Source organism: Cryptomeria japonica, chromosome 5, assembly GCF_030272615.1.
Source record: "Cryptomeria japonica chromosome 5, Sugi_1.0, whole genome shotgun sequence".
In the NCBI taxonomy this organism is placed as follows: domain Eukaryota; kingdom Viridiplantae; phylum Streptophyta; class Pinopsida; order Cupressales; family Cupressaceae; genus Cryptomeria; species Cryptomeria japonica.
In genome coordinates, this window is record NC_081409.1 from 23,361,313 (window position 1) to 23,372,906 (window position 11,594).

The 11,594-nt window shown below is 33.5% G+C and overlaps 1 protein-coding gene across 1 annotated transcript; it reads left to right on the forward strand.

Moving 5' to 3' along the window:
* The first annotated feature begins 749 nt into the window (after positions 1-749).
* LOC131078012 (metal-nicotianamine transporter YSL2) lies at positions 750-4,270 on the forward strand. Its single transcript, XM_058015639.2, has 7 exons — positions 750-1,345; positions 1,620-1,792; positions 1,913-2,010; positions 2,192-2,326; positions 2,418-2,607; positions 2,807-2,924; positions 3,081-4,270. The coding sequence occupies exons 1-7, from the start codon at positions 898-900 to the stop codon at positions 4,055-4,057; spliced, it is 2,139 nt and encodes a 712-aa protein (XP_057871622.2). The 5' UTR covers positions 750-897; the 3' UTR covers positions 4,058-4,270.
* Positions 4,271-11,594: the final 7,324 nt, after the last annotated feature.

Below are 11,594 nucleotides of genomic sequence, written 5' to 3' on the forward strand. Positions count from 1 at the left end.
GGTACCCAACTCTCTTAATTGGTTCTATTTAACTTTCTTAACCATATTTTTGTTTTTTATTTATTTTTCTAGATAATAATGTCAATCATACGTATCTCTCTCCTAACTTTAACGGTTAATTGATTTTATTTATCTTTTCTAGCCTTTGTTCTATTTTATATTCTTTTTCTATTATAGTATATGTATTCTTAAATAAGAAAATTTAGTAACCTTTGTTTTATTTTATATTCTTTTTCTATTGTAGTATATATATTCTTAAATAAGAAAATTTATTTTGAAATGTTTTTTTAATACGTGATTGATGATAACAAATAAATAAAAGTTAAGAAAAAATAAATTTTCTTATTAAAGAACACATATACTAATACTAATAATAGACAAAGAATATACAAGAGAAAGAAAAAGAAAATGCTCCAAGTAAATCTGGACTGTTGCCGACCATGATCCATGCCAAACGCCATAAGAAACGAATTGAAATATGTGTTTCCAGAGTCTACTCAAAAAAACAAATGCTACAAGTTGTTTGACGGTGGACACTAGGCGCTAACCTCTGAAAAAGTTACAGTCCCGATGGAGAACTGTAGGGAGTGTAAGCGTATTTTGTGGACTTGGGTTGATGCATTCTTATCGTTTCTGATTGCATTATTAGTGGGCCAACCTAGGGATAAGGATTTCTACTTCACCACAACTTCAATGTGCCCTTTGTCTTCACGTGTTTTCGTCAATGGATCAATGATCTACAATAAAAGAAAACCCTTTCTCTTCAAATCTACAACTTTCCTACAGCTCTTCTGAAAATCTCATGGCTTTCCTTGCTTTCTTAATAGTCCTGCTCAATCATTTATAGTGAGTAACGATCCATCTCGTTGTGTTATTATTATTATAATCTGCTTTGACATGGGTGATACGCAGGAGGGACTTGTGAAGAGGATCGTTCATGACGACCATACTTCATTCGAAGTCGATAAACCCAGTGTAGAATGTCCCGATCATAACATCAATAGAAAGGAAAACAAAGCCGAGTGGAGTGAAAATGATGAGTTTAGCATTAGGGATGTGAATATCGAAGAAAAGGTGCCTTCATGGAGGGAGCAGTTAACTTACCGTGGCATGGTTGCAGGCTTGTTGATTGGAAGTCTTTTCAGTGTTATAGTTATGAATCTGAATCTCACTACTGGACTTGCTCCATCAATGAATGTTTCTGCGGGGCTCTTGGGATTCGTGCTTATGAAGACGTGGACAAAACTTTTGGACAAGGCTGGCTTCTTACAAACTCCTTTCACCAGACAAGAGAATACGGTCATCCAGACTTGCGTTGTGGCTTGCTATTCCATTGCTTATGGTGGTACGTTACACGATCAATTTTCTCATATACATATGTTTATGTTTTTTATTAGAGGATAAAGTAGTGTTTTGAAAGGATTTGAAACTCTCTTTAAAAAACTGATTTACAAGATAAGCTTTGTCAAACTATGTCGAACGACAACCATCAATCACACGACACAAAAACTGTCTAAAAATTTATTTTCAAGTCTTTCTGGTCTGTTATTATTTATGGTGGTTTTTTAATGCTACTTGGTCTAATATCTGATAGTTGATTTATCCATTGTGGTGATCAGGAGGATTTGGGTCCTATTTGTTGGGAATGGGCACAAAAACATATGAACAAGCAGGAGTTAACACAGCCGGTAATACTCCGGACACCGTGAAACAACCTGGAATTGGGTGGATGACTGGATTTCTATTTTTGGTTACTTTTGTTGGCATTCTAGTGTTGGTGCCCCTCCGAAAGGTAACACATCATGCTTCCACGTTAAATCTTCTGTCTACTGAATTTTGACAAATTGCAGTAATAAAATTGATTGCAAACTTTGATTAAACTACTTATGGATGAGGGTGAGTATGTTTACAGGTGCTGATCGTCGATTACAAGCTAACTTATCCAAGCGGTACAGCAACAGCTGTGCTCATCAACGGCTTCCACACAACTCAGAAAGATAAATTGGCGAGGTATACGCCACTGTCAGCTAAATAATTGTTTGATATGTTAGATTTTTGGTTTAGATTATGTAACAACATTGATAAAAACATATTACATAATCTAAATCAGAAATCTGATATCATTTATAAATTTTTGGTTGTTGAAAACCACGTACCGATTTCAAACTGCGGAATTTATTTTTCATTGCAGAAAGCAAGTTCGATGCTTTGGGAAATATTTTAGTTTTAGCTTTCTCTGGGGATTCTTCAAATGGTTTTTCACCAGTGGAGACGGTTGCGGCTTCCAGAATTTTCCGATCCTTGGTCTGCGAGCTCAGCAACAGAGGTGATTTCTCCGGTCATGACAATAATTTTCCTGCAACTTATTGAAATATTCATCTAGAAGTTTGTTTAACGATGGCTGGTGTATATGTCAGGTTTTACTTCGACTGCAGCCTTACGTATGTTGGAGCAGGGATGATTTGCCCTCATGTGGTAAACATCTCAATGCTGTTAGGAGGGATTCTGTCGTGGGGTATTATGTGGCCCTTGATCAGCAAACGTGAAGGAGACTGGTATCCCAAAAACCTTCCAGAAAGCAGCATAAAGGGCCTTAATGGCTACAAGGTAATTCAAATTTCACAGTCTCTCTCCACAAGCTTTCAGGTGCACACGATTGCACTAATGACCATGAATGTCATTTAATATTGCAATAATTGGACACGAACACTCAGCCCTCTTACTAGATTTTTTGTGGGTCCCGAGGTTAGATATTTTCTCAAAGCCACTTTTTTTTCATCCAACCCATTTTTTTTTCACTTTCCAGGTGTTCGTGTGCGTCGCCCTAATTTTAGGAGACGGTCTCTACAATTTTGTGAAAATAATGTGGATCACCATGAGCAACTTCTACATCGATTTGAAGAAGATGATGAAGTCTCGGAATGGTGAGATTTTCCTAGAGCATTTCATTGCCATCCTAATATTTTTCATTGAATTTGAAACTGGGACCGATTAATTGTCTCTTAATTTTATCAGATTTCCACGATCTGATTGTTTGTTTTGTGCACAATCAAATCTAAAAGCAACTTACCCAATTGCAGGAGACGTTGAGATTGATGGCAGTTCACCAAGCAAGGAGGAGCAAAGGCAAAACGAGATATTCGTGAACGACACAATTCCTCTTTGGATAGCTGCATCGGGATATGTAGCCCTGGCTGCTATATCTGTAGCGGTGCTCCCAAAGATGTTCAATCACATGAAGTGGTACTATGTAATGGTCTCCTATATGTTTGCCCCTGTCCTGGCCTTCTGCAATGCATACGGAACAGGGCTAACAGATCAGAATTTAGCATACAATTATGGAAAAGTTGCCTTGTTCGTATTTGCAGCGTGGGCGGGGGAAGATCATGGAGGCGTTCTTGTAAGCCTGGCTTTATGCGGAACCGTGAAATCTCTAGTCCAAACAGCAGCCGATTTGATGCACGATTTCAAGACTGGGCATCTCACTCTTTCTTCACCAAGATCAATGTTTGTGAGCCAATTAATTGGCAATGCAATGGGTTGCATAATAGCGCCGCTGACATTTTGGCTCTTTTTCCAGGCCTTTGATGTGGGAAATCCCGCAACCCAATATAAAGCGCCCTTTGCTATTATTTACAGAAACATGGCCATTCTGGGTGTTGAAGGATTCTCTGCTCTTCCTGGTAATTGTGTAGATATTTGTTACGGTGCCTTTGCTTTCGCAATCTTGGTGAATGGCATTCGAGATCTAGTAGGCGAGAGAATCGGGCAATATATTCCTCTGCCCATGGCCATGGCGATTCCATTCTACGTGGGACCCTATTTCGCCATTGACATGTGCTTGGGGACTGCCATTGTCTTTGCATGGCATAAATTGAACTTCAAGAAAGCAGATATTTTTGTGCCGGTTGTGGCATCTGGGTTAATCTGCGGTGAAGGTATCTGGATTGTTCCATCTGCCATTTTAGCTCTCTCCAAGGTCTCGCCCCCTATTTGCATGAAATTTCTGTCCAATAGTGTCAACCAAAATGTAGATAAATTTATTCATAAATCATAAGATGACAGAATCGTCCGTTGCATTTATTAAGAAATTAAGAATTAGGATAGCAAGTATAGGGTAGATTAGCACGACTAAAATGCTATACGTTCAGCTTCAATATATATATATATATAATCAATATATCTCCATTTGAGTACAAGGAAAGTTCCTTGACTTTTGTAACCAGCACATCTGCATTATATGAATGTATGTTATACATTGTTGTTATTATTATTATATTTATATTGATACAAAACTAAGCACAATGAATAAAAAATGCAATAACAATCAAGAACCAGATGATAAATGCTACCGAAAGACAGCAACAACATAACAGCAGTAAACAGCGGCTCATACAAAAGCAAGATTAGATATAAGATAAAGACACACGGTACGGCATCTCAAGAAGACCAATTTTCATTAAAAACCAAGATTCATGAGACGCAAATGGAGACTTAGTTTCATTTAAAAATATATTCCTTCTTATCTCTGGGTTAAAAAGATATGATAAATGAACCCTTTCCTCTTTTGCAGTGTTATTTGGGTGATATTAGAGGAAGGTGTCTATTCATTGCATTTTATTAATCAAAAGTTTACTAAAAACTTGGTATATTGTTATCTAATAGATAGAAAACAATTTACTAATTTTTTATTAATTAAAAGTTCACACAAAAATCTAGTGGGTCAATAGTGGTCAAATTTAAAAAATATTTATCTTTAATATAGATTAATTAATTTCATATGATTAATATTTATTAGAATTTAGTCTTATTTTAGAATATTAAATGATTTGTATGAAAAAATAGAAGTTTCTTTTAAATCTAGATTTTAAAATATAATTTTTAGAGTCTTGTCTTAGAATATGAAATGATTTGCATGCAAAAAATAAAAATAGAAGTTTTTTTTAAATGAAGATTTAAAAACATAATTTTTTAAATTAGAAGGTTTTTAAAATCTAGATTTAATAATATAATTGTTTTTAACATTTAACAAATGATAATAATAATAATAGGAAGTTGCTTTTTAATTTAGATTTGTTTATATATATATATATATATATATATATATATATATATATATATATATATATATATATATAGTATTTAATAAATAATAATAATAGAAAGTTTCTTTTTAATTTAGATTTTAGTCTTCAACTTATTTTTGAATTATCCATTATCTAGTCAGAATAAATAATAATAATAATAATAATAAGTTTCTTTTTAATTTAGATTTTAGTCTTTATTTTTAAATTATCCATTATCTAGTCATTAAAATTACACAGAAAAAACAGATGGGTGGGTGCCATTGTAGTGTTACGCCTCTCGGCGTAATTAGAAAAAAAGTTAGTAATTAGATCAATTGTGCAACTTTATTGGTATCAATAATGCATGATTATTGGGACATTTGTGCATAAGCATTGAATCAATTGTGCAAATTTTTTCATTGTCAAAATAAATGGTTAATGGAGCAATAGCGAATATATATTAAACCAATACTTTGAAATAACCACTTTTTGACCCTTGTGTGCATCACGAACCCCATAATGTTTTTTCGTTGCTACCCATAAGCCAAAACAATAGTTATAACAATTAAGTCACATATGAAGATAATAAAAAAAATTATTGAAATTCAATGCATTGTTTAAGAGCTTAGGGTGTGCGAAGTTAGCTATAACATCTATGAGTATCCTTCCCCTAATCTAGTATTTTTATGAATATTTATCTTAACTTTAATATTTTAATGATAGGTTAATATTTCAAGAAATATAGAAGGGGAACACCAATATTTCATATGAGAAGAAATATTTTTTGTAATTAATATTCCTTGAGAAGTACCTAACTACTAAGTTGCTAAGAGAAGAAAGTTGATATAACACAATGGGTGAAGGAGATGGTACAATGGAAGAACTTCGTTATAGATTATCAATAAATTTCAAAAGATATAATTCATCCCTAAGAACTCCATGTTTTTTACTCTAATTATTTGACCACATTTTGTTCTCTTCAAAACTCCTCTAGGCTCTTCACTTGCTTGTACTTCCAATCTAATGTAGGAAGTGTTTAAACACAATTTTCTTTATGTTGTAAGTAGGATCTACAATATTTTAATTATCCATTATTATATGTGGTATTGTAGCAAGTGAATATATTTTCAATTGAAGAAAATTATTCTTTAAAAATATCTTTCGAGATTTATAATCATCTACACAATTAGCTTAGAAATATTCCAACCTTTCTTTATGTATATCAATACTCCCTAGGTCTTTAATGGTAAGACCTTGGGTTGAAGATCTAGTATCATAAAAGATTTAATTGAATTGATCCAATTATACTTCTACATTCTTTGTAGCTTGGCTTGTTAAACATAAATACTTATTAATTACAAGATGGAATACATCACTCTAAAATTTCTTTTCTAAACATAATTTATGAACCTTTGATAACTGTCTCTAGAGTTATAATAGTGCCAATCTTTCACTAACATACTAAACAAGAGGCTTTTTCACATCCGTCCAATCTATTGTATGTAAAAGTGGGAAACTAGATACACCAAATTCTAAAATTATATATTTTAATTTGCATTTATGTAGATATTATTCTAGTAAAATTCCCCTTTAACAATCTAATAATATATAAAATAAAAGCATCATTTCTTTCATAAAATGTTGGGTTATTATGTTTAGGTTCAATTGGGGATAGTATTCATAAACCTTTTGTTGTCTTGGTCCCATTACACCAACTATTTTTACTCCTAGAAATTGTTGCCTCCTTACCATTTAGCATAAATTACATAAGAGGTCATGCAAAAAGATATTTTATCATCACCTATTAATTAGTCTATCACATATTATTGTAAACCATTTAATTAATTTTTTTTAATAATGGAGATTTAAACTAAAATTGGAATTTTTTAGTTGTCTTCTAATTAGTAGCTCCAAGTTTAATAATACAATAAAACCGTCTACTTCAATAAAATCACTTCAAAAAAAATTCATCAACATCTTAGAGATAGTGGTCTTTGGCTTTCAAAGCCATTTCCTATTTATTGTCTTTAAAATTTTAATTGTAGTACTACAATAGTATTTGAGAAGATTCTATATATTTTTTATATACTCATCTCATATGGGAACACAAGTATTTCCTCAATGTGCTATATTTAAATAGCTAACTGTAGAGGAGAAAAAAGTAAACCACACTAAAAGGCCTTTGGCAACCTCTTGGGGACTCACTCAATCTACCTCTCCACTCAAGATAAGCATAAAGTGTGATAGCTATCAAGTGCTAGTAGATATCATAGTCTTGGCTATAAAATCTAAAAGAGGGCGTCACAAAGATCTTCTCTTGACCTTCGCTAACTATTTATCCAAGGATGCACATGCAAGTTGTGGATGACAGTGCAGCGTGCTAGCATCCCATATAGACAAAGTATGTAATTCTACAAAAAAAATTCAGAGTGACCAAACCTCAATTTTTAAATATCCTTAATAGTATGAATAGCTTAAATGAAAATAATAAAACTAACAATGAAAATAAGAAATAAAAGAAATAGGTTTAAGGAAAGAAGCTCACAAGTCCAAAGATTGAAGCCTCCAACTAGCGCACTTCTTCTCTATGAACCTACACACAACTTGAAGGAAAGAAAAAAAATGTTGGGGATGTGTTTTATAGGGTTGACATAGTAAGAACCCTATTTTGGTGTTTCCACCTCCATGGACAACCAAGATAGATGATAGATAAAATGGATGAAACAAGATACAAAGGAAACACAATGATAGATATGCTAAGGAGATAAAATGATAAAATGCAAGAGGAAAGAGATTTCCCTTCCACATCCAAGAATCAGAGAGCTTGCTAGAGAGACGAGACAAGACAAAATTGTCTTGAAGCACAAAGTAGTGATAATAGAGTCTCAAGCATCAAGTACCAAAGAGAGACAAGAATGCTTCCAATATTGCTTAGAATGTTGGAAATTGTGAGAGATAAATTCCAATGCTAGAGAGAGTGATTAGAATGTTAGAGAATGCTATAGAATGCAAGAGAGAGCCAAATGAAGCCTTGATATGTATAAATGTAGAGATATGATAGACCCCCTTAGAATGGTATCCTTTAGATGCATGGCAGTCTAAGGAGATGAGATGTTGTTCCACTTCAACATAATGAGATGTTTTTGTGGAATGCCACCTTGCAATAGATGATATATAGCATCTCTCTATGTTGGAAGTATGTGTTGTTATGGTTGTCGTTGATGTCAAACTTGTTATTCCAGATAGATGTTGGTTCAGAAGTCTAGGGTTCAGAGATATCTTGTTGTATTGGGGTTGCAGTGATTCTTTTTGTTGTTGCGGAAATGTTCAGATTTGGAAATTGCTAAACTGATGTTGTTTGGTGTTGTTATCTTCATTGGATATCTTTTGAAATTATGGACATGTTAGTTTTATGGTTCGGAAATATCTTTGTGTTCTCCGGATGTTGTGGTATGTTTCATAGTTATATGTGATATTTTGTGTTAATCCTACCTTTTTTCTCCAGATATGATTTGTGGAAGGTAATTTGATGTGTTATGGGTCTCACTATAGCATGCGAAGATCCAGATAAGAGTAATTTACATTGGAGAATATTTTTTAGCCCGTTGATTATCTATATGGACACATTATGCTATGGGTAACATTTTGGTGTTTGCGGATCGATGGATTGGACTAGGAAGATGTTTTTTGGTCCCCTCTTTGTCCTAGAATGGATAAACATGTATATTTTTTGGTCCAAAAGGTTTATTTTTTCTTTTGGCTAACTTGGTTCAAGCCTTCATGATCTATCTTGTATATAAAGAATGTATGTGATTGAGTTGTGTGGAAGACAAAGTGTGTGGTGTGGACATAAACAGTGAAATTCAATGAAGAACATAGAGGGAGGGTTGTGCTCAAATGATATGCAAGTTGTTTGAGACTATGGCAAAAATATGAGACAATGTGTTGACAGATGAGGTCTGAATTGTGTGTGTTGATGTTGGTCGCTTGATGTTGAGTTCAAGATCCAACTTCATGATTAGGAGATCCTTCTTTTCAAATCAATTTGTTTTATCTTTCCCTGTTGTAGTTAGCATTAGGTTTGCAAGTCATTTTTCTATCTTTCCCCAAGAGCAGTTAGCCTTGGTCAGCAAGTTCGAAGCAGTGAGCTCTTTCATTGTAATATGATATACATAGTAGATATATTTTTGTGAGTTGGTGTTCACTGTGGCTTTTCCTAGTTTAGGTTTCCCACATACAAGTTTTTGGTGTTGATGTGTTGATTACATTTTTGTATTGTGTTACTCCATTATTATTGTATTAATTTTGATTTGAACTGATTCACCCCCCTCCCAGTCCTGCCTTGGGTTCAACACTCTACATTTTTGCATATCACATCTCTATATTTTTGCATATCATATCTCTGCATTTCTACATATCTACATTTGCATCATGTTTATCTCAATATCTATTTATCTTATAATTTTGGTATTGTATCTTGTATCTGATGCCTCTATGGGGGCCAAACCACTATCTCAATTGATCTTTATTATCTTATATTGCCTTTGTGGGGGCCAAAACACTATCTCATTGATCTTCGGTCACCCTATCGTATGGCTATCTACCATAACACAATTTGCTACCCATACTGGGAAAATATTTTTATTTCATTGATCACTATCTCAATGTCTAATTGTGTATTGGTTTTGTTTCAAATTTTATGCTTTTTGATCTAGCATGTTTGTTTGTATCTAATATGTTTGTGATGAAATAACCCAGCACTATCTTGTGAAGGTTTAGGTCTCTTCCCTAGGGGCAACTCCACATAGTTATAAGATTTTGCTTCCCCTTTGTATCCCAATAAGTTTTTTTAACTCTATCTATTTAAGCTTGCATCTCATGATAATGATATGCTTGCAAAAGTGGGGGAAAAATGTAATGTTGTAAATTGCACCCCATGCAATTCCATGCTACATAAGCGCCTTCACTTTAATCTTGTTGGATAACGTGTTCAAATTTTATCCATTTTTTAGCTTGGTTTTCCTTTTCACACTTTTTTGTCCTTTTTCTGACTTTGTTGACTATCTTACTCATAGACACATGCACATCATAGATACATCCATGCATTGCACTAGCATCCCACAAAAATATAGTCCAAAGATGGCCATTGAGAATTATTCCTTTGATTGGTAGTGCTTGTAATGTCTCCTACAACATGTTCAACTGACATCACATTCACTTCAAGGTTGTTTATCTTACTTTTAAAGGTTGCATTTTTCTCTCTATCATTCTCTAGCATTCCCTAACATTCTAATCACTCTCTCTAGAATTATAATCAATCTCTCTCACAATTTCTAACCTTCTAAGAAATATTGGAAGTGTTCTTGGCTCTTTTTGTTACTTTGTGCTTGAGACTCCATTGTCACAACTTTTTGATTCAAGAGGGTTTTGTATTTTCTCTTCTCTCCAACAAGCTCTCTTCTTCTTAGGAGTATAAGGAGGTTTTATCTCCATAGCATATCTATTATTGTTTTTCCTTTGTATCTTGTTTTATCCATTTATCTATCATCTATCTTGGTTGTCCATGGAGGTTGAAACACCAAAGTGGGGGTTTGATTGGTCCAGACCTATGAAACATAGCCCCAACATTTTCATCTTTTCTTTTTTGTGTGTAGGTTCATAGAGGAGAAGTGAGCTAGCTAGATAATTCAATTGTTGAACCATTGCGAGCCTCTTTCCTTTGTTTCTTATTAGTGATAGTAGTTAACTTATTATCATTTAAGATTTTCATACCATGAAGGATATTAAAATCTCAAGGTCTTGTCACTTTGTATTTTCTATTTGAAATTTTTATTTAACACTACTAGATGTTGAGAAGGGGGGGGGGGGGGGGGGTGAACATAAACTAAAACTTATCAAATCAAACTGCTTGAAACACAACATCCATTCAAACCAATGTGCAAGAAAATAAATAGCAGAAATAGTAAATGAATGCACATGAGAAGACTAGGATTTTTATGTGGAAAACCCAAACTAGGAAAAAACATGGTGAGAATCAACCTCACAATATATATTAATTGTTTACAATGTTTGTGGCCACCGACCAAAGAGCTAACGACTTCAGACTTGCAAACTAAGGCATGCAAACTTAGGTAATATACAAATGAAGACTTGCTCAACTAAAAATTACTTCTTTAGGGAAAGATACAAACATTTGTCTAGATACAATATGAGAAAAATAGTTTGAATTCTAAGAATAAAAGTATCTAGCAGAATGCAGATAATAGATCACAGTTTAAGCACTCATCTAATTTATCTATAGCATTTTTGAATCTCTATTTGACCTCTACTACACATAAATTTCGCACCATATATATATATTATTATCTTAAAACCATTTTTTTACACATATCACCCAATAGTTTAGACATATATACCATTTGGATCAATAACATTCATCATTAAGTCAACCTAGAGAAGATGCAACGTGTGTTTTACCACTATACCAAAAGCAATCGATTCCACCAATGCTAAATGCACAAAATTGTG